Source organism: Leiobunum rupestre, chromosome 2 (assembly GCF_980474605.1).
Source record: "Leiobunum rupestre chromosome 2, qqLeiRupe1.1.hap1, whole genome shotgun sequence".
In the NCBI taxonomy this organism is placed as follows: domain Eukaryota; kingdom Metazoa; phylum Arthropoda; class Arachnida; order Opiliones; family Sclerosomatidae; genus Leiobunum; species Leiobunum rupestre.
This window is the reverse complement of record NC_143385.1, coordinates 10262104-10286928: the sequence shown is the minus strand read 5'-3', so window position 1 is coordinate 10286928 and position 24825 is coordinate 10262104. Positions and strand designations below refer to the sequence as shown.

At 24.8% G+C, this 24825-nt stretch overlaps 1 protein-coding gene and 1 long non-coding RNA gene across 3 annotated transcripts; one reads left to right on the top strand and one right to left on the bottom strand.

The window, feature by feature from the left end:
* Positions 1 to 9261: 9261 nt before the first annotated feature.
* LOC149956068 (uncharacterized) lies at positions 9262 to 10783 on the bottom strand. Its single transcript, XR_016478150.1, has 3 exons — positions 10621 to 10783; positions 10356 to 10506; positions 9262 to 9758 (listed from the first exon to the last, which is right to left on the bottom strand). It is a non-coding gene; the product is annotated as an uncharacterized LOC149956068 (long non-coding RNA).
* Positions 10784 to 20425: 9642 nt separating this feature from the next.
* On the top strand, positions 20426 to 24475 carry LOC149956067 (uncharacterized). Of its 2 annotated transcripts, none has more exons than XM_090164603.1 (4): positions 20426 to 20522; positions 21501 to 21590; positions 22294 to 22444; positions 24198 to 24475. In XM_090164603.1, exons 1-4 carry the CDS (start codon positions 20506 to 20508, stop codon positions 24237 to 24239), a joined length of 300 nt encoding a protein of 99 aa, XP_090020729.1. In that variant the 5' UTR covers positions 20426 to 20505; the 3' UTR covers positions 24240 to 24475. The 2 variants fall into 2 exon arrangements, with proteins under 2 accessions (XP_090020729.1, XP_090020728.1); XM_090164602.1 differs by lacking the exon at positions 20426 to 20522 and adding an exon at positions 20622 to 20710.
* The last annotated feature ends 350 nt before the right edge of the window (positions 24476 to 24825 follow it).

Below are 24825 nucleotides of genomic sequence, written 5' to 3'. Positions count from 1 at the left end.
TAAGGTTTGCCCAACTTCTTGGATAGGTGCAATAGTGACCATAGTTTTGGGTAAAATTTTACCCATTTTGGGTACCATTTAACCCAACCTTTTTAAGAGTAAAGGAAATATATGTTGGGGTTTTTTGAGGGAACACTACAGAAAATATTCGTAGGAAAATATACTGTTGCGATTTCTAAAGAAAAACATAAAAGAATATTTCCAAAGAAATATACCCTACGAATTTCCAAGGAAAACGTCGGAAAGTATTCGTAAGGAAATATACCTGAATAATTTCCTAGGAAAATACTCCGAAAATTTTCGTCATTAAATATACCTTACGAATTTCCAAGGGATAAATTCGGAAAATATTCTTAAAAAAATATACCTTTCGAATTTCCAAGGGAAAACGTCGGAAAATATTCGTAAGAAAATATACCTTACGAATTTCCAAGGGATAACTTCGGAAAAAATTCGTAAGGAAATATACCTTACGAATTTCCAAGGAAAACGTCGGAAAGTATTCGTACACAGAAAAAAAGGTGTTTAGATACTAAACACTTTCTTAAACACCAAAATGCAACAGAATATTTATCATGTTTAAAAACGATCATGTTCAGGCGATAGTGGTGTTCAGCTTTGCAACATCATGCGTTTAGAAATTAAACGTGTTATTTGCTTATCATATTTATCGTTAAAACGTGTTTAGATAGAATACGTTCAGAGATTAAACATATTAAATGATTTTCGCGCTTACAATGAAAACCCGTCTTAAGATTTTTAAGATTAGTTTCTAAACGTGTTCAAAGGTTCGGGTGTTGTGGTTTAAGACATGTGTTAATTTGCCGTATACGCCACTCTTTGAGTAGCCTTATATTTGAGTGTTTTAATTACGATCTAAAATAACATTAATATTAATTGGCTACGAAATAATGAAACCTACTGCCTATACTGTCGATTTCATTTCTTTAACTGCCTGATTATATTTTAGCGCTATTAATTTAAATTATATTTGTGTTAATACGACCTTAAATCACATCAAAAGTAGTGTTATTTTATTAATTTTTAGTAGTTCATTTTCAATTATTGATTTAAATACATTAGTGTTATTTAATTAGTCTTAACTTAAAATTATGAGATGATATAGGAACCCGGTCCTTATTGTAGTTAACTCTATTAATATATCGGTGATTAACGAATATTATTTTTTTTAGAAAAATAGAAAACGAAATTAAACGAAATATATAGACAACGCGAAATATACATTAAACTCGTAACGCAATATACACTTAGTAAGCATCAGTGTTTAGCATTATGTTTAAAAACCACGAAGTTTAATTTCTAAACATAACCTCTTACCAGCTGTTCCGGTTTGGAACACTACCGGAAAGATCTTGGAAGATTGTTTGAGAAACTCGTTTTATTTAAACAGATGTGTTTAAGGAAACAACACCAACTCTTACCCATGTTTAGCTTTCAAACATGTTTAGATGTTAAAAACCTAAACACCTTTTTTTCTGTGTAAGGAAATATACCTGAATAATTTCCTAGGAAAATACTCCGAAAATTTTCGTCATTAAATATACCTTACGAATTTCCAAGGGATAATTTCGGAAAATATTCTTAAAAAATATATACCTTTCGAATTTCCAAGGGAAAACGTCGGAAAATATTCGTAAGATAATATGCCTTAGGAATTACCAAGGGATAACTTCGGAAAATATTCGTAAGGAAATATACCCTACGAATTTCCAAGGAAAACGTCGGAAAATATTCGTAAGGAAATATACCCTACGAATTTCCATGGGATAACTTCGGAAAATATTCTTAAGAAAATATACTTTTCGAATTTCCAAGGGAAACGTCGGAAAATATTCGTAAGCAAATAAAACCCTACGAATTTCTAAGGGAAAACGTCGGAAAATATTCGTAAGAAAATATACCCTACGAATTTCCAAGGGAAAAAGTCGGAAAATATTCGTAAGAATATGTACCTTACGAATTTCCAAGGGAAAACGTCGGAAAATATTCGTAAGAATATGTACCTTACGAATTTCCAAGGGATAACGTCGGAAAATATTCGTAAGAATATGTACCTTACGAATTTCCAAGGGATAACTTCGTAAAATATTCGTCAGAAAATATACCTTTCGAATTTCCAAGGAAAACGTCGGAAAATATTCGTAAGAAAATATGCCTTACGAATTACCAAGGGATAACTTCGGAAAATATTCGTAAGGAAATATACCCTACGAATTTCCAAGGAAAACGTCGGAAAATATTCGTAAGAAAATATGCCTTAGGAATTACCAAGGGATAACTTCGGAAAATATTCGTAAGGAAATATACCCTACGAATTTCCAAGGAAAACGTCGGAAAATATTCGTAAGGAAATATACCCTACGAATTTCCATGGGATAACTTCGGAAAATATTCGTAAGAAAATATGCCTTAGGAATTACCAAGGGATAACTTCGGAAAATATTCGTAAGGAAATATACCCTACGAATTTCCAAGGAAAACGTCGGAAAATATTCGTAAGGAAATATACCCTACGAATTTCCATGGGAAAACGTCGGAAAATATTCTTAAGAAAATATACTTTTCGAATTTCCAAAAGAAACGTCGGAAAATATTCGTAAGCAAATAAAACCCTACGAATTTCTAAGGGAAAACGTCGGAAAGTATTCGTAAGAAAATATACCCTACGAATTTCCAAGGGAAAACGTCGGAAAATATTCGTAAGAATATGTACCTTACGAATTTCCAAGGGAAAACGTCGGAAAATATTCGTAAGAATATGTACCTTACGAATTTCCAAGGGATAACTTCGGAAAATATTCGTCAGAAAATATACCTTACGAATCTCCAAGGAAAACGTCGGAAAATATGCGTAGGAAAATATGCCTTACGAATTACCAAGGGATAACTTCGGAAAATATTCGTAAGGAAATATACCATACGAATTTCCAAGGAAAACGTCGGAAAATATTCGTAAGAAAATATGCCTTAGGAATTACCAAGGGATAACTTCGGAAAATATTCGTCAGAAAATATACCTTACGAATTTCCAAGGGATAACTTCGGAAAATATTCGTAAGGAAATATACCCTACGAATTTCCAAGGAAAAATTCGGAAAATATTCGTAAGGAAATATACCCTACGAATTTCCATGGGAAAACGTCGGAAAATATTCTTAAGAAAATATACTTTTCGAATTTCCAAGGGAAACGTCGGAAAATATTCGTAAGCAAATAAAACCCTACGAATTTCTAAGGGAAAACGTCGGAAAATATTCGTAAGAAAATATACCCTATGAATTTCCCAGGGAAATCGTCGGAAAATATTCGTAAGAATATGTACCTTACGAATTTCGAAGGGATAACTTCGGAAAATATTCGTAAGAAAATATGCCTTACGAATTACCAAGGGATAACTTCGGGAAATATTCGTAAGGAAATATACCCTACGGATTTCCAAGGAAAACGTCGAAAAATATTCGTAAGGAAATATACCCTACGAATTTCCATGGAAAAACGTCGGAAAATATTCTTAAGAAAATATACTTTTCGAATTTCCAAGGGAAACGTCGGAAAATATTCGTAAGCAAATAAAACCCTACGAATTTCTAAGGGAAAACGTCGGAAAATATTCGTAAGAAAATATACCCTACGAATTTCCAAGGGAAAACGTCGGAAAATATTCGTAAGAATATGTACCTTACGAATTTCCAAGGGATAACTTCGGAAAATATTCGTCAGAAAATATACCTTACGAATTTCCAAGGAAAACGTCGGAAAATATTCGTAAGGAAATATACCTTAAGAATTTCCAAGGAAACGCTGAAGGGAAAGAATCTGAAGAGATTATCCTTTCTAATAGTTAAAGAGTTTCTTAAGGCATCAATGGTAAAATGTCCGTTAAGGATTTACTCCCAACACCTTACAATTCCCAAGAATTTTCCGAACAATCCCTTAGAATGTTTTTGTAAGGGCTCGTGCGATAATCTAGTAAATTACCAACTCCTATTTAGCTCTTTAAAGTGCTGTATGGTTTTGCGCAGATATTGCACTCCGTTACAATCAATCCCGTTACTGAATTTATGGCGAAGTGTTAGCACCTAAATTCAATAAGGCAAATGTCGTTAAGGCAACTTCCTGACACACGAAAAAGAAAATTCTATAAGCAAATTTCTAGAGAAAAATAAACAAATATTGTGATTTTTGTAGAAACTTTAAAAGTTAAAACTCTTGACAAACAAATAATTTTCGTAAAGAGTTTTACTGGTTGAGAAAACTTCCTTATAGGCTCTTAAAATCTCCGACTGATCTGAAAATTAATCAATATTTTCAAAAGGTCGAGAGTCATCGTTGAATCTAATCAGAAAACGTATAGGGACCAAAAGCTTAGATGAGGCCGCATGAATAAGATAATCGAAACACTAAGTGGAAAACGCCAAAACGTTATAAATTATTCGAAGAGTAAATAAGACCAAGAATGCCGGAAATTCTTAATTATAACGCTTGACACTTTAGTTTTCGTTCGGGATTCTAAATTTATACTCTTGATCCAGACGTCTGAGACTCTTGACACTTAAGTTTTAGTTTTGGATTTCAAATCACTTAAGACGTCTGGTAAACTTGCGTTTCTTTATCGTTCTCCGATATGATATAAGATGGAAAATGTCATAAATAAGCTGTGTTGATCTGTACCTCAATTATCCTTTATGCTCAGCATTTTGTGATAATAAAGTATTTCGCCTAATCAGAACGTAAAAGACATGACGATAGCGTCATCTATCATTTTGAAGTGTTGTTATAAACCTGATGTAATCTAAATTCATATTTTTCACTTTTTGACCCTGATTGTTGTAGTTTTAAACTACTTCATGTTTCTATGTGCTACATTCTAATACCGTTCCAAAAGTCTTTGTAATTTTATTTGTTGCAATAGGGGCTAAGCATTTGGTTCTTCCAATGGAATTATTCGTAATTATTTTATCGTATGGTATACTGTTTCCTGTAAGAAATTTTGAAATTAGGTTTAGCTTTTCAAAATTATTTATGTATACTATTTTGTAATAGCAATATTATATAGTAGGCAGATGACGGATCAAAGTTCCCACGTCTGTGACGTTATGGAATAGCTAAATTTCATCAGTTAGATTTAAAATAGTAATATATCTCAAATTGTACACCCACAAATGAGTCAAATACCCAAAAAGGTTGCGTTTTGTTTCCTCAAAAAGTGAACCCGAGTTTATTTTTATGAACTGCCAATTAGTTGTACAAAATTGATAGCAAAACTAATTGTACTTTAAAAGTTGTATAATCACAATTCCTCTAAATAAATTTTCTACTTTAGGTTCTCAACCAAAAAATAAATCAATTTTACTACAATATTAACCGCCAAATATTATAAGTTCCTATAATTAAAAGTCTATAATAGCAAACGTGAGGCAGCCATATACTACTCAAATGATCCAGTTAGAGAAGGAATGCAGCAGTAAAAAGTAGACGTTAAATTACAAAAACCTCGGGTGGGTAGAAAACATTTAGGGTGGATATTTCGGGTGCTCGTCTACAGATGCTTCACAAATTTGTTTTTTTATTTATCTGAACAGCAGAAAGATGTGAATTCAAAGAGCTATCTAAATCTATAAACATACACATTCATAATGAAAATATATAGAAAACGAACATGTGGGTGAGTATCGAAAGTAGACGGGTTAACCTAGTCAGGTTCGGGGAAATTATTTGCTAACTGGTTTTTCCTTTTGCACGTGGGAATTGGTAACTTTATCTAGCTCCGATAAAAGTAAATTTATAATTTACATTTCAAAATATAATATACTTCTATCATAGAAATTATGAATTTATCCTCTTTCAAGGAATAGTCTACTCTCTTTCAAGGAATAGTCTATTCTCTTTCAAGGAATAGTTTATTTCTCTAAAATAGTCATAGTTTTTTATTTAAAATATGCATAGTTTTCTCTATAAAATAGACAGTTTATTCATCTTTAAGGGGAATAGTTTATTTATCTTTCAAAATAATTGTTTACTTATTTTTCGAAGGAATAAATTTATTTCGCATTCAATCGAATAGTTTATTTCTTTTCAATATTAATAATTTATTCCTTTGAAATATGAATAATTTATTCCTCTTAAATATGAATAATTTATTCCTCTTAAATATGAATAATTTATTCCTCTTAAATATGAATAATTTATTTCTCTTAAATATGTATAATTTATTCCTCTTAAATATGAATAATTTATTCCTCTTAAATTGGAATAGTTCATTTCTCTAAAATAGGAATAGTGTATTTATTGTTCAAAGTAATAGTTTATTTATATTTCCAAGGAATAGATTATTTCGCTTTAAATTGGAATAGTTTATTTTGCTCTAAATTGGAATAGTTCATTTGGTTCTAAATTGGAATAGTTTATTTTACTTTAAATTGGGAATAATTTATTTTGCTCTAAATTGGAATAGTTTATTTTGCTATAAATTGGAATAGTTTATTTCGCTTTAAATTGGAATAGTTTATTTTGCTCTAAATTGGAATAGTTCATTTGGTTCTAAATTGGAATAGTTTATTTTACTTTAAATTCTGAATAATTTATTTTGCTCTAAATTGGAATAGTTTATTTTGCTCTAAATTGAAATAGTTTATTTCGCTTTAAATTGGAATAGTTTATTTTGCTCTAAATTGGAATAGTTCATTTGGTTCTAAATTGGAATAGTTTATTTTACTTTAAATTCTGAATAATTTATTTTGCTCTAAATTGGAATAGTTTATTTTGCTCTAAATTGAAATAGTTTATTTCGTTTTAAATTGGAATAGTTTATTTTGCTCTAAATTGGAATAGTCTATTTTGTTCTAAATTGGAATAGTTTATTTCGCTCTAAATTGTAATTTAGTTTATTTTGCTCAAAATTGGAAGTTTATTTTGCTCTAAATTGGAAGTTTATTTTGCTCTAAATTGAAATAGTTTATTTGCTCTAAATTGGAATAATTTATTTCGCTTTAAATTGTAATAGTTTATTTTGCTCTAAATTGGAATAGTTTATTTCGCTTTAAATTGAAATAGTTTATTTGCTCTAAATTGGAATAGTTTATTTTGCTCTAAATTGGAATAGTTTATTTCGCTCTAAATTGAAATAATTTATTTTGCTCTAAATTGGAATAGTTTATTTTGCTATAAATTGGAATAGTTTATTTCGCTTTAAATTGGAATAGTTTATTTTGCTCTAAATTGGAATAGTTCATTTGGTTCTAAATTGGAATAGTTTATTTTACTTTAAATTCTGAATAATTTATTTTGCTCTAAATTGGAATAGTTTATTTTGCTCTAAATTGAAATAGTTTATTTCGCTTTAAATTGGAATAGTTTATTTTGCTCTAAATTGGAATAGTCTATTTTGTTCTAAATTGGAATAGTTTATTTCGCTCTAAATTGTAATTTAGTTTATTTTGCTCAAAATTGGAAGTTTATTTTGCTCTAAATTGGAAGTTTATTTTGCTCTAAATTGAAATAGTTTATTTGCTCTAAATTGGAATAATTTATTTCGCTTTAAATTGTAATAGTTTATTTTGCTCTAAATTGGAATAGTTTATTTCGCTTTAAATTGGAATAGTTTATTTCGCTTTAAATTGGAATAGTTTATTTAGCTTTAAATTGTAATAGTTTATTTTGCTCTAAATTGGAATAGTTTATTTCGCTTTAAATTGGAATAGTTTATTTCGCTTTAAATTGGAATAGTTTATTTCGCCTTAAATTGGAATAGCTAATTTCTCTTTCAATGGACTAGTTAATTTCTCTTTCAATGGAATAGTTCATTTACCTTTCAATTGAATAGTACATTTACCTTTCAAAGGAATAGTTCATTTACCTTTCAATGGAATAGTTCATTTACCTTTCAATGGAATAGTTCATTTACCTTTCAAAGAACTAGTTCATTTATCTTTCAATGAACTAGTTCATTTCTCTTTCAATGGAATAGTTCATTTCTCTTTCAATGGAATAGTTCATTTCTCTTTCAATGGAATAGTTCATTTATCTTGCAAAATCAATAGTTCATTTATCTTTCAATGAACTAGTTAATTTCTCTTTCAAGGGAATAGTTAATTTATCTTTCAATTTACTAGTTCATTTCTCTTTCAATTTACTAGTTCATTTTATCTTTCAATGAGTAGTTAATTTATCTTCTTATTTTATTAAGATGAATAGTTAATTTATTTTAAAACATAGTTAATTTCCATGATGATAATGGACTATTTTTCTTCAGAAGAATAGTTTATTTATCTTTCACTGAAAAGCCAGAAAACGTCAAACAAATAAAAATCAAAAATCCATTTAGAGCTTAAAACCGCCAAATAATCCGAAAGACAGAAATTGTACATTCCGTGACTATTTATTACGTAATTATGTTGTATATACGGCGGGAGAGTGGCGAACTGCTGTAATCCGTCGTGTCTGGGAAGCAAAGAATGCTAAGGATCGTTGAAGGACAAGCACTTACCCCATCGGGTGGCTGTCATACTTCCGCCACGGGTTCCCTATCCCTTTATATCCCTCCGTTGGCGGGGCCCTAGGCAGTATAGCAGAGACGAATGGACTAAATAGTTCTACTCTCTCTGTATGAATGTGTGTTTGTGTGCTGATATGTAAGAGTGAGTTTAGCTGCTTAAAAATCTTTTATATGATTTCCTGTAAGAAATTTAGAAATTGGGTTCAGCTTGTCATTTTGAACAAAACAAAAGGCGTAAGCGGTTATTTCTATAAAAGGAATATTAAATGCTAAGCAGACGACGGATCAAACGTTTTGAAGCTCGTGCGTCAATGACTCAATTTCATTGATTGAATTTGAATTAATTGGTTTTTTAAAAAATCTGTACACTCAAAAATCGGTCACCTACCCGAAACCTTGCGCGTTTGATTCCCATAAAACCTGGTGTACTAGCTTTTATTGTTTACACTGCCTATTTCATTCCCAATCGGTTGGAGAAATTTTGCCATTTCAGTGCAATAATCAAGATAATATTTCACCCCGAAACTGCATTGGCGCTCAAATGGGAAAAAAATTGCTTTAATTGCTTTGTTGTATACTAGACTGATTGCTAATAAGAGTTCATATTCAATTCTTTTTATCCCCAATTTGTATTTCCTGAGTCAGCATTTGTATTTATAAATATGGCCGTTCTTTTATTTGTAAGTTTAAAAAATGTGTATTATGATTTAAAAGTAATAAGGCTGCTTAAGTAAAAAATACATATATTGTAATTTTGCTTCAATTTATTAAACAATGTACAACTATAACACGTAATAGCTTGATTCAACTTTCTACAACATCGCTGAAACCACGAATATAAAATAACATAATTAGCAGACCAATTATCTTTATTTTAAATTAATCGAGTTTCAAAAGTCTAAAAGCCCCGATTTGAGAAAAAATAATTTTGGTTTACACTTTGATTAATTACAACAAATGTTGCAAAATGGAAATAAACTAATTGTGCCTAAAAAAATATTAAAAATTAAGCAAATGCCTCCTTTGTCTTTGATCCCGGGTAGCGGTATTTACATCTATCTAATTTAAAAGAAACTATTTCGAAATGTATTCTAGAATTGAGGATGCTACTCCTATCTGGATAAAACATCTCCCATCCCAATTGCTCACGTGTCAGAAATAAACCAATAAATATTTACAATGATGTTATTTTCAAAAACTTATTTTAATCATCCTCTTCATATTTCAATCCACAAACTGTATTCTGAAAAAAAAATAATGTTTAAATGAATGTAATATTGAATAGCTCACTAAAACCAAATTTTATAACAATATAATAATAATAATGGGTTCCTGTTACCGTTGGTCATCCTATCAAATTCATTATTAAACAACTAACTAACTAAAACTAAAGTAACCAGAAAACTTGCAGCAAATGAAACTTGTAGCACTGGACGAAAACTCGAACCAACTTCATCGTTGAGTTTGCAAGTTCTCTCCCCGCCCCTCTTGGTTGTAGGGCTTTTCCCGAAATCTTCAATTCCCCGTTTCCATAAAAATGGGATGAGCTTAACAGTAACAGTGAGTGTAAGGAGCTGTAGGCTCGCGTGGCATGAAGGCCTTTCCACCACCCCCCTACGAATTGTAACCCGACAACCTGCTTTAAGGCGTTAAAAGTCTCTAACTGGTTTAGGCCTAGGGTGGTTCTTTGGGTATTAGCCTAGCTGATTATTATAAGTATTCTGACTATTAAAATAATGACATTAAATACTTCCTAAGTTAATTTAAATACCCATAGTCTACCTCTATCGCATCTTATTTATAAATAAAAGATTTATATCTCAAAAATTGAAAATATTACGTTTTCTCCTTCGGCGAAGGATTTATGTGTTGTTCCGACATTGGAAATGCCGACCACATCTCCTATTTTCGTCTCGTAACTGGGTTCCATTATTTTGGTGCTTCGATTGTCTTGTCCATAGAAATTGTGACCGTCACCATCAATATTTTTGCTAAGACAACATGAAAATAATCATTCAATTTTAATATTTTAATTATTGTATTTGGGAAAATGTTACTTTTGAATTAAGCCCTATGATCAAATTCAAATTTGAAGTCCAACTTACTTGGTTTGCGTGCTCATTTTGAACGATGATAGCTCACTTTGAATTTCGTTGTAGTGTGTTAAGTCAGCCACAAGCGTTATTGTTGATAGACTTCTAAAAGAACTTAAAGAGGGCTTCTCAAATCAAGATAACCAACCAATAAGGAACGTTTTGGTTGATGAAATGAGCCATTTGATAAAGAAATCTTAAGGTTTTATACTCTGTCTTATCTTTTAAACAATCCCTCGGGTATGGAATTTGTACGTGATACAATAAAGTTTCATAACTACCAAATTAGTTATATATCAAACATTTAAACTTATTGGAAATTTCCGAATATTATTTAGGTAACTTTTTAATTTTTAATTACCAAAAAATAATGATTAAATGTTGATTTTTTAGTTATGAAACATAAATGCTAGATTAATTAATAATTAATAGCTATTAATCCATAATTAATAGCTATTAATCCATAATTAATAGCTATTAATCCATAATTAATAGCTATTAATCCATAATTAATAGCTATTAATCCATAATTAATAGCTATTAATCCATAATTAATAGCTATTAATCCATAATTAATAGCTATTAATCCATAATTAATAGCTATTACTCAATTTTTATCAATAGCTATTACTCAATTATTATTAATAGCTATTACTCAATTATTATTAATAGCTATTACTCAATTATTATTAATAGCTATTACTCAATTAGTATTAATAGTTTTTACTCAATTATGATTAATAGTTTTACTCAATTATGATTAATAGTTTTTACTCAATTATGATTAATAGTTTTTACTCAATTATGATTAATAGTTTTTACTCAAAATATGATTAATAGTTTTTACTCAATTATGATTAATAGTTCTTACTCAGTTATGATAAATATCTTTTACTCAATTATGATTAATAGTTCTTACTCAGTTATGATAAATATCTTTTACTCAATTATGATTAATAGTTCTTACTCAATTATGATTAATAGTTTTTACTCAATTATTATTAATAATTTTTATTCAATTATTATTAATAGCTATTACTCAATTAGGATTAATAGTTCTTACTCAATAATGATTAATACTTTTTACTCAAAATATGATTAATAGTTCTCACTCAATTATGATTAATAGTTTTTACTCAGTTATGATTAATAGCTCTTAATCAATCAATTACGATTAATAATATTGTATTTATTTATACTTTAGGAATAATGAGTATATTGAGACGATTCGCCAAAATCCTGGTCCGCCACCATGAGAAGGAGGGGGAAAGCGTAACCGTCACCTGAGGGCGCAAGACGTTAATTTGAATGAACCAATGAGAACCGGGCTGTCAACATGGCCGTTTCCCAAAGTACAAATAATAGAAACAGAGACGTTGGAATATTTTTGCTCATGAGTTTCGTTATTAAATAGTTGCTTCACAGGGTGAACCAATAATGAAGGGAACATTACATAATATGCCTTCTAAACTAAATGTTCTTAACAAAATTTTAAATCCAGAATATTAGAATTGAAATATATTATTTTTGCACCCCGTGCTGATTTGCCCCTTGACCGAGCCAGTGCTTCTCCGTATCACACGGGAGTATTGCAGCAATATTAATCGATATCTTTGGCGCCTCAGTGGACGATATTGCGCTCGTATTGAGCATATTTTAGTTGAGTGTCCGGCTTTTGAGCGTGTTCGAAAGGACTACTTATACGCCGAAGAACTGGAAAGTTCCGAAAAGTGCGTTGCCTTTTTGCTTGGTTTACTATCGAACTGCGCAGACTGGCCCGATTTAGTCGTAACAAAAAGAATTCTCGGTCGCTGGGGTGGCCTGCGCTTAAAGACCGACTACATAAATCTTCGGTTTACTCTGTCTTTCACTGGAAGTAGGCTTACTGCAATACATGAGTGCCAAGCAGTCAGCTTACTTCCAGTGAAAGACAGAGTAAACCGAAGATTTATGTAGTCGGCCTTTAAAGCCCTCAACTAGTTAGTACGCTTTTCGAATTCTTGTTTTTACATTGTAAATAGTATTTGTCGTAAATATATGTAATTTAAAATTTGTAAATTGTAAATAGTTATACATTCTTCGGTTTCTACTTCGCTTACGTTAGTTCATCGTTTATATCGCGAAATATATTAGTGTATAACGTATTATTTTATCTTTTTATCTGCTTGTGAATCCTATTTTAAATTAGATTAATCCCTGTTATACAAAGGGACTTTTGTAAGAGTAGCAAATCAGTGGCGTAACTAGGAACTCCGAGGCCCCCCCTCCCCGCGAAAAACGACCTGCGGCCATTTAAATAGCACAGATTTTAATCATAAGCGTTTGGGGGCCCCCTAGTTCTCGCCCCCCCCCCCGCGCCGCGGGGTGTGCGGGGCGCTATTTACGCCACTGGAGCAAATAAATATTAATTCTTGTAAATCTGCATAAAATGAGCCACGGACCCCGCGTATCAGTCTCCCCCTTTGCGCGGCGAATATTCATTCCCCCAAAACAGTATTTGGCTCGTTCGTAGGTGCACGGTGCATTTTCCCCAAAAGCTACAGTACCCCCTTGTGCTACGGGAAATCACGTGCTGGCTCGAGAAACAACGCGGCAACACAGCGCCCTCTCTTTAAGGGGAAACTAAACAAATTGAGATATTATTGTCTACAAAAATATGCACATATTGTTCTTCTAGTAAAATTACAACTGTGATCCATATTCTTTAGGTACTTGCACTTTCTTATCTGAAAACATAACCGGTTGAAAACTTGATAAGAATACGAAAAAGTCAAAACAATCGTAAGTGCGACTGTATCCCTTTTTAACAACCTCCGACCTTTCAACAATCATATCTATTTTAGAAAGAGAAGTGTACAGCGTTCATTCCCACTCCTTACACACCTACGTCGTTTAAAACAAAACTAAAATAAAAGTAAACTTTTTAAGTCGAGGGAGTGTTTCGGTTTTATTTTCGAAATAACACGTTTACGTTTCACCACATTACTTAATATTTGTAATGGTCATAAACATTTATTAATACTTTACAAGATACTAATTTTTTAAAGTATAAGATTCTATTACAAATTAAAACACCGAAATTCTGAAACTTCTGTACTGGCATAAGCTTACGGATAATATTGAGGATATCATTTTATTGTGGTAATTTAGTAAAATTTTGACTTAAGACTTTAAGACTTTAGAAATATTTATAATAATAATAATAATAATAATAATAATAATAATAATAATAATAATAATAATAATAATAATAATAATAATAATAATAATAATAATAATAATAATAATAATAATAATAATAATAATAATAATAATAATAATAATAATAATAATAATAATAATAATAATAATAATAATAATAATAATAATAATAATAATAATAATAATAATAATAATAATAATAATAATAATAATAATAATAATAATAATAATAATAATAATAATAATAATAATAATAATAATAATAATAATAATAATAATAATAATAATAATAATAATAATAATAATAATAATAATAATAATAATAATAATAATAATAATAATAATAATAATAATAATAATAATAATAATAATAATAATAATAATAATAATAATAATAATAATAATAATAATAATAATAATAATAATAATAATAATAATAATAATAATAATAATAATAATAATAATAATAATAATAATAATAATAATAATAATAATAATAATAATAATAATAATAATAATAATAATAATAATAATAATAATAATAATAATAATAATAATAATAATAATAATAATAATAATAATAATAATAATAATAATAATAATAATAATAATAATAATAATAATAATAATAATAATAATAATAATAATAATAATAATAATAATAATAATAATAATAATAATAATAATAATAATAATAATAATAATAATAATAATAATAATAATAATAATAATAATAATAATAATAATAATAATAATAATAATAATAATAATAATAATAATAATAATAATAATAATAATAATAATAATAATAATAATAATAATAATAATAATAATAATAATAATAATAATAATAATAATAATAATAATAATAATAATAATAATAATAATAATAATAATAATAATAATAATAATAATAATAATAATAATAATAATAATAATAATAATAATAATAATAATAATAATAATAATAATAATAATAATAATAATAATAATAATAATAATAATAATAATAATAATAATAATAATAATAATAATAATAATAATAATAATAATAATAATAATAATAATAATAATAATAATAATAATAATAATAATAATAATAATAATAATAATAATAATAATAATAATAATAATAATAATAATAATAATAATAATAATAATAATAATAATAATAATAATAATAATAATAATAATAATAATAATAATAATAATAATAATAATAATAATAATAATAATAATAATAATAATAATAATAATAATAATAATAATAATAATAATAATAATAATAATAATAATAATAATAATAATAATAATAATAATAATAATAATAATAATAATAATAATAATAATAATAATAATAATAATAATAATAATAATAATAATAATAATAATAATAATAATAATAATAATAATAATAATAATAATAATAATAATAATAATAATAATAATAATAATAATAATAATAATAATAATAATAATAATAATAATAATAATAATAATAATAATAATAATAATAATAATAATAATAATAATAATAATAATAATAATAATAATAATAATAATAATAATAATAATAATAATAATAATAATAATAATAATAATAATAATAATAATAATAATAATAATAATAATAATAATAATAATAATAATAATAATAATAATAATAATAATAATAATAATAATAATAATAATAATAATAATAATAATAATAATAATAATAATAATAATAATAATAATAATAATAATAATAATAATAATAATAATAATAATAATAATAATAATAATAATAATAATAATAATAATAATAATAATAATAATAATAATAATAATAATAATAATAATAATAATAATAATAATAATAATAATAATAATAATAATAATAATAATAATAATAATAATAATAATAATAATAATAATAATAATAATAATAATAATAATAATAATAATAATAATAATAATAATAATAATAATAATAATAATAATAATAATAATAATAATAATAATAATAATAATAATAATAATAATAATAATAATAATAATAATAATAATAATAATAATAATAATAATAATAATAATAATAATAATAATAATAATAATAATAATAATAATAATAATAATAATAATAATAATAATAATAATAATAATAATAATAATAATAATAATAATAATAATAATAATAATAATAATAATAATAATAATAATAATAATAATAATAATAATAATAATAATAATAATAATAATAATAATAATAATAATAATAATAATAATAATAATAATAATAATAATAATAATAATAATAATAATAATAATAATAATAATAATAATAATAATAATAATAATAATAATAATAATAATAATAATAATAATAATAATAATAATAATAATAATAATAATAATAATAATAATAATAATAATAATAATAATAATAATAATAATAATAATAATAATAATAATAATAATAATAATAATAATAATAATAATAATAATAATAATAATAATAATAATAATAATAATAATAATAATAATAATAATAATAATAATAATAATAATAATAATAATAATAATAATAATAATAATAATAATAATAATAATAATAATAATAATAATAATAATAATAATAATAATAATAATAATAATAATAATAATAATAATAATAATAATAATAATAATAATAATAATAATAATAATAATAATAATAATAATAATAATAATAATAATAATAATAATAATAATAATAATAATAATAATAATAATAATAATAATAATAATAATAATAATAATAATAATAATAATAATAATAATAATAATAATAATAATAATAATAATAATAATAATAATAATAATAATAATAATAATAATAATAATAATAATAATAATAATAATAATAATAATAATAATAATAATAATAATAATAATAATAATAATAATAATAATAATAATAATAATAATAATAATAATAATAATAATAATAATAATAATAATAATAATAATAATAATAATAATAATAATAATAATAATAATAATAATAATAATAATAATAATAATAATAATAATAATAATAATAATAATAATAATAATAATAATAATAATAATAATAATAATAATAATAATAATAATAATAATAATAATAATAATAATAATAATAATAATAATAATAATAATAATAATAATAATAATAATAATAATAATAATAATAATAATAATAATAATAATAATAATAATAATAATAATAATAATAATAATAATAATAATAATAATAATAATAATAATAATAATAATAATAATAATAATAATAATAATAATAATAATAATAATAATAATAATAATAATAATAATAATAATAATAATAATAATAATAATAATAATAATAATAATAATAATAATAATAATAATAATAATAATAATAATAATAATAATAATAATAATAATAATAATAATAATAATAATAATAATAATAATAATAATAATAATAATAATAATAATAATAATAATAATAATAATAATAATAATAATAATAATAATAATAATAATAATAATAATAATAATAATAATAATAATAATAATAATAATAATAATAATAATAATAATAATAATAATAATAATAATAATAATAATAATAATAATAATAATAATAATAATAATAATAATAATAATAATAATAATAATAATAATAATAATAATAATAATAATAATAATAATAATAATAATAATAATAATAATAATAATAATAATAATAATAATAATAATAATAATAATAATAATAATAATAATAATAATAATAATAATAATAATAATAATAATAATAATAATAATAATAATAATAATAATAATAATAATAATAATAATAATAATAATAATAATAATAATAATAATAATAATAATAATAATAATAATAATAATAATAATAATAATAATAATAATAATAATAATAATAATAATAATAATAATAATAATAATAATAATAATAATAATAATAATAATAATAATAATAATAATAATAATAATAATAATAATAATAATAATAATAATAATAATAATAATAATAATAATAATAATAATAATAATAATAATAATAATAATAATAATAATAATAATAATAATAATAATAATAATAATAATAATAATAATAATAATAATAATAATAATAATAATAATAATAATAATAATAATAATAATAATAATAATAATAATAATAATAATAATAATAATAATAATAATAATAATAATAATAATAATAATAATAATAATAATAATAATAATAATAATAATAATAATAATAATAATAATAATAATAATAATAATAATAATAATAATAATAATAATAATAATAATAATAATAATAATAATAATAATAATAATAATAATAATAATAATAATAATAATAATAATAATAATAATAATAATAATAATAATAATAATAATAATAATAATAATAATAATAATAATAATAATAATAATAATAATAATAATAATAATAATAATAATAATAATAATAATAATAATAATAATAATAATAATAATAATAATAATAATAATAATAATAATAATAATAATAATAATAATAATAATAATAATAATAATAATAATAATAATAATAATAATAATAATAATAATAATAATAATAATAATAATAATAATAATAATAATAATAATAATAATAATAATAATAATAATAATAATAATAATAATAATAATAATAATAATAATAATAATAATAATAATAATAATAATAATAATAATAATAATAATAATAATAATAATAATAATAATAATAATAATAATAATAATAATAATAATAATAATAATAATAATAATAATAATAATAATAATAATAATAATAATAATAATAATAATAATAATAATAATAATAATAATAATAATAATAATAATAATAATAATAATAATAATAATAATAATAATAATAATAATAATAATAATAATAATAATAATAATAATAATAATAATAATAATAATAATAATAATAATAATAATAATAATAATAATAATAATAATAATAATAATAATAATAATAATAATAATAATAATAATAATAATAATAATAATAATAATAATAATAATAATAATAATAATAATAATAATAATAATAATAATAATAATAATAATAATAATAATAATAATAATAATAATAATAATAATAATAATAATAATAATAATAATAATAATAATAATAATAATAATAATAATAATAATAATAATAATAATAATAATAATAATAATAATAATAATAATAATAATAATAATAATAATAATAATAATAATAATAATAATAATAATAATAATAATAATAATAATAATAATAATAATAATAATAATAATAATAATAATAATAATAATAATAATAATAATAATAATAATAATAATAATAATAATAATAATAATAATAATAATAATAATAATAATAATAATAATAATAATAATAATAATAATAATAATAATAATAATAATAATAATAATAATAATAATAATAATAATAATAATAATAATAATAATAATAATAATAATAATCTGCTAGGATAACAAACAAGTCACCACCTTAGGCCCAGGGCCTTTAGCGACTTATTTTGCCTTTAAATCAAGTGGCCAGTTGATACTGCGTAGGAGGCTGGTGGCAAGCCCTTCATGCGCATAAAAAGTACTACTACTTTTTGTTTCAGAGTTAAATAATTTAAATAAATGTGGATTTTCCTTCATTTTACTTGAAATTTATTAAATCTAACTATTATTGTGTAAAAATCTAACTAAAATGGCAATAAAAATGTGCTGGCTCTCTAGTGCCCCTGGATTACCAAAACTTTTATGATCCTCAATAATCTCAAAAATCCTGTTCATATTTGTCTACGTCCGAGCTGCTGTAGACTTTTTATTTGTTACCTAAGACTGAAAGAAATGAAATAAGGGTGCCCTTTGTCCTTTGATAGTGGTAACAGGTAAGATTACGTTCTAGTATAGGGATAAATATCATATCAACAAAAAGACTACAAATCTCTAAAACTCTTCTACATAGACGAAACAGTATACTTCACCTACTGAAGCCAAATTAGTAGTCTTTGTTAGCGATATATACTATTCAAAATACGATTTAGTTTTTAAATTAAAAATATACCTTCGGAAACGAAGCGAATGCTTCAAATATAGTCAATTTAAAGTTAAGATTTAATAATTTCTTAAAATGTCACCGATGTAAGCGTTATTTTTACTTATGAAAGCCTTTTCAATTTCAATTGGCCTTGGCCTCAAGCTAGATTTAGTTGTTGAAGGAGATTCTTCGCAGTTATTACCGGGAAATGGCGTATTACGTAATATTTCAATCGTCAACGAGGTAGAGAATCAGATGAGGTCTATAAAACCGAATCTAGATTTCGTTTAGTAGACCAGAGTAAAGTTTTTATACCTAAATATATACTAAAATTACCTTTCATTTATTAAACAAGATTTTATAGGCCTTGTCTGAAAAGGGTACGCAAATTATAGCTTTAAAGTTACTTGGGTTGTTATTTTCTTAAAAACAACGAAGGCGTAATCAGTTTTCTTATCGTGTATAAATGAAACGCCATTGCATCCAGATTAAAACTTTATATATAAATAGATGCTATCAGGCTGCAATTATCAGACGCTCCTTGTCGCCTCAATATTACCACCACGATTTGACATAATTTTGTGGCTTCCTCAAATACAATGTCCTCTCAATACAAGTAAGAAATCAGTAAATAACCTTTATTTTAATTGCGCAATAATGTTAAGCAAGAACTAATCTCGTTTTTCTTCTACCGTAAAATAAACGTGCAAGATTAGTATTAGGAAAATAAATTGGCTTGTCCATGAACAGGACGAACCTAAATGAAAACTTAAGTTGGTTTCACCATCGACTGAAAAATCGCTGGTAAGTCGAATGGTAAGTTAGCATCGTGATATTTTGTTAAGGAGAATTGGGAAAGCATTTTCCGCATTTAGCAAAGTGAACTTTTCCGTCGATTGTGAAACCAGCTTTTAGATTCAATCACTCTAAAATTAAAGGTGAAAAATTGACCAGTTTGTGTACATAAAAGAATAATGGAGAGTTTATTTAAAGCTTATCTTTACATTTTCATAATGAGAGATTTAGCTGCTATTCTTAGTTGCACCCTTAAATGTGTGTAAATCCTGGAACAGATTGCTTTTTGTAAATAATAAGCTATATAATATTTACCCCAACTAAGGCGGATACACTTATAACCGCAAACATATTACTTGCCAATTATAAATTCAAAACTTTTATACCTTTGCGCCAAACTGCAACTAAAGTATGTTTGGACATTTTCGAATTAGGGGTCAAAGATATGGAAGCTGAATGCGACATGGAAATCCGAAACGGTTATTGAGATTTAGTGTGGTTTTCCGTTTTTATTATGTTGACTTTGCGATTTTTGGATTTCTAAATCTGTTAAGAGTATGACATTGTCAAAACTCCTAGAACTTACTCCCTTCCAACAATGCCTATGCAGCTGAATATAACCAATAAAGGAGTGCTTTTTGATATCCGTTTGTTTTATTAACGGAAAACAAGAAGCAATTACAATCAGAGATTGCAGCAATATAAGTTATACGAAAGTTCGTCTACTAAGCTTCCAATGTACCTTATCTTGTTACATATGAATGTTCTAAGGACTTATTGTATTGCATAATATTTTTAGTTCCGGAGGATCCAATTACGGAGGCAACAGTTCCGGAGGATCCAATTACGGAGGCAGCAGTTCCGGGAATAATTATAGTCAGCAGCAAAAGTAAGATCATCATGTTGTAACGCTGCGCCAAATTTCTTAAGCTTGGTTCCCACTAGCGAGCGTCATAATGCATATTTCTTTACGCCTTGGAAAATGTTTGTACGTCCTAAATGTGGGTGACGCACCATTAAGCGCGCTAGTGGAAACCAGGGTTGGCGGATTTAAATCGGGATTAAAATCAATATTTAAATCAAGTTATTTTTTTAAAAAATCGTTGATTTAAACCACGCAATGTATTTCAATGGGGGAATAAAAATGAGCAAAATAAGGTTCTTAGAAAATTAAAATACATAGAAAATCTGAGCCAACTAAAATTATAATAGTTATTAAGTTTAATTAAGATTTCATTTATTTCAAGATCAGCTATCTTATAAAAGTAAATTTTTTGTTAATTATACAATGAAAGAGCCATTAATTGTTTAAAAAAATAAAAAAAATTCCTAGCCTGGTGGAAACCAAGACAAAGAATTATTAGCAGGGCCATTTTATCCAATGGGCAAAGTGGCCACTGAGCCCAGGGCCTACGATGGTTTAAAAGTGCCTACTGAGGTTCGAAAGGGTCAACGAAAGTTTATGAGTATGAAAAAATTTTAATAAAAAATATCTTCTTCTACCAAGGTCTTGAAACGGCACTGGTTCCTACAGCTAATAGCAAATCGTTTGCGTTTTTAACTACTCTAGGTAACTAATATTATATTTGTAGTTATCAAATTGGAGGAAATAACAACTCGTTTTATGGTGGATCAAACTACAGTACGACTAACATAGGCCCCAGTTACAACACTAATATCGGGAGCGTCAACGGAGTCAGCAACGTTGGAAACACGTTCAACACCTATTCAGCCGGAAACAATGTAAGCATTACGAACAGTTTTAATTTAAAATTTCGCGGAACAGCCGCTGTACAATCGCCCGTAACCAAATTTGGATTATCATGGTAGGATTAGAAGCTTCGACAAACTTTTACCTCTAATATAAATCACCATCGCTCCTAGCGGCGAAAACATGGAATGTGTTGATCCATCGTCATCGTTTTTACTTTATACTCCCTTTAAAGTTCAGTATCAAACTTTTCCAAATATGGCGTTATTTCCGTATCAAAGGATTAACTAGACGTTCAATATACTAACACGCACCTTTTTTTGTCTTGGGATAAAAGCTTTTGGCCCAAAAATTGAACGAAAAATAACACCAGGTGTTTGGGTTTGAATTTTCGCCGCCATCTTAGGGGCTGCCGCCAGCGCCCCTAACCCCGTATGAGCGATTTGCAAACTATCCTAACTTTTAAAATCGCGCAATTTAGGCTTAGGTCTCTTATAACTGGAACGCGCCGCGCGTGTAAGCAATTTCAGCAGCGCGCACTTTTACGTTGTTTTTCTGTCTCACCGACTTTTCACCAGGTGTCGCGGCGGACGCGCGCTTTTCGATTTCCCGAAATTTCTTTATTTTATTAAAAATTAACCACTCAATATTTTTTGATGCGGTTTTCGCCATAAATTTTAGTTTTTAATGGGCTATAGGGCCATCTAACTGGTTAAAGCTCGACCGTTCCTTTTTAAAGTCTAACTGCACTGTCTCCTATTTTCTCGGTGCATCTCCTTATAGCACCTTCTAAAGAAATAAATTTCCGTTTTTAAAAGTGCGCGTGACTTAATTTATATCATCACTGACGTCACAGATGCTAGTTAATTTGGCGGGCTCAAATGTAAATAAGATTTAATTCGTGTCGCTAATGTACTCATTTAGACTACAGCAGCGCCAACCGTGAAATAATTATTCCCTGGTAGAAATGTTTCTTTCATACAGATGGGGTAAAGATAGTTTCATCCACTGGTATTTAAAACCATGATACGGTAATCAGAGCCCTCTATTTTTAATGTTTAGTATGTTTTCATCGTACATAACTTGTCCTGGAAATTTGGTTTTGATACGCAATCATGATCTAGCCAATTTGGCGGTTTGAGTAAAATATATTTTGTTTGGCTTCATCTACGTTTAATATGAAATTTTGACAGTGTTGAAAACTATACATAAACCTATAAAATATAAAATTTTAATTTTTGGGTGCATGTAGACTTTAATGGTAATAGGCAATTTAGTTAAGAAAATGTGCTTAAAGGTCCACAGATTTGTTTAAACAATTCCGGTTGAATTTCTAGTACCTCCTCCTCTCCTCCTATTCCGGCTCTCGTTTTCTTTCCCCCTTCTGCTCATGCGCGTGAGTCTCGTGTTTCTGTTAGTTTTATTTTTAGGGATAAGTTGAATAGCGCGCATTTTCTTCTTTTCAGGAGACGCGTGCAAAATTGAACGAGCACTTCTCTATTAAAATATTAAAAAGCACGCGCTTTCAAATATAACTTTTGTATGTCCTGGCTCTCTGTAGTACTATTTCTAGGCAAATCGCTGAACAGGTTTTATTTAAACGTCTCTTGGCGTCGCCACCGTTGAATTTGATTAATCCTTTCTTGCTAATGCTTGAAAATTCAACTTTCTAATACGAGAAGAAAACCTACAATTTGCAAAATGGATTCATTTTAAAATTTTCAGAAACCTGCAATGTTTTACTAGCGATTGTTGACTCACGATATATTGTTTATATATTTTCAGAGTACTGTCAATGGGATATCTTACAATGGCCAGAAAAAGTGAATTGTATTAGGAAGGTCTTCAGTGTAAGGTTCACAAATTCGTTGTACTATTTTTTAACAAAAAACTTGGAAGAACAAAATCATTCCTTTTTTCGTGTTCGCCTCTTTGGTGTTCATAGTGTACGTAAATAATATGATAAATGCTAAACTAAGCAAATTGATTATATCATTATATGTAAATCATTTAAATGTATTTTATCAATCGATTTTGTAAATAAATTTAATTGATTTGTTTTATTTATTTTTATATAATAACGGTGATTTTATAATCGCTTAATATTGCTCTTCCAATCAAAGTTTTGGATCAAATATAAATTATTTTAATCGGTAAAAGAAAAATATTTTTAAAATCGTTGGTCAAAAGAAATTTCTTGTAATCAAGGAAGATATTAATTTAGCTTTTTCAGTTTACATATGCACAAATCGGTCAAGGGCGTGTCAAACTATGCAAAAATTGAGTGCAGAGGTCGAGAAGCTAATAAACTCTAGCAGTTTATTAACTCTCGCGTTGGCCACTACGTCGCTCTATGTAAACTGAAAAGCCTAATTAAAAAAATATAAGGGATAATTAATATTTGTTTCGGCTC

What these genes read in the sequence shown, in the direction of transcription:
- LOC149956067 (XM_090164602.1), top strand. Translation starts at nt 20,649, where the DNA reads ATGAACAGGACGAACCTAAATGAAAACTTAAGTTGGTTTCACCATCGA. An exon ending in AATTATAGTCAGCAGCAAAA is followed by an intron (nt 21,591 to 22,293) that starts GTAAGATCATCA and finishes TTATATTTGTAG; the next exon opens with TTATCAAATTGGAGGAAATA. An exon ending in CCTATTCAGCCGGAAACAAT is followed by an intron (nt 22,445 to 24,197) that starts GTAAGCATTACG and finishes ATATATTTTCAG; the next exon opens with AGTACTGTCAATGGGATATC.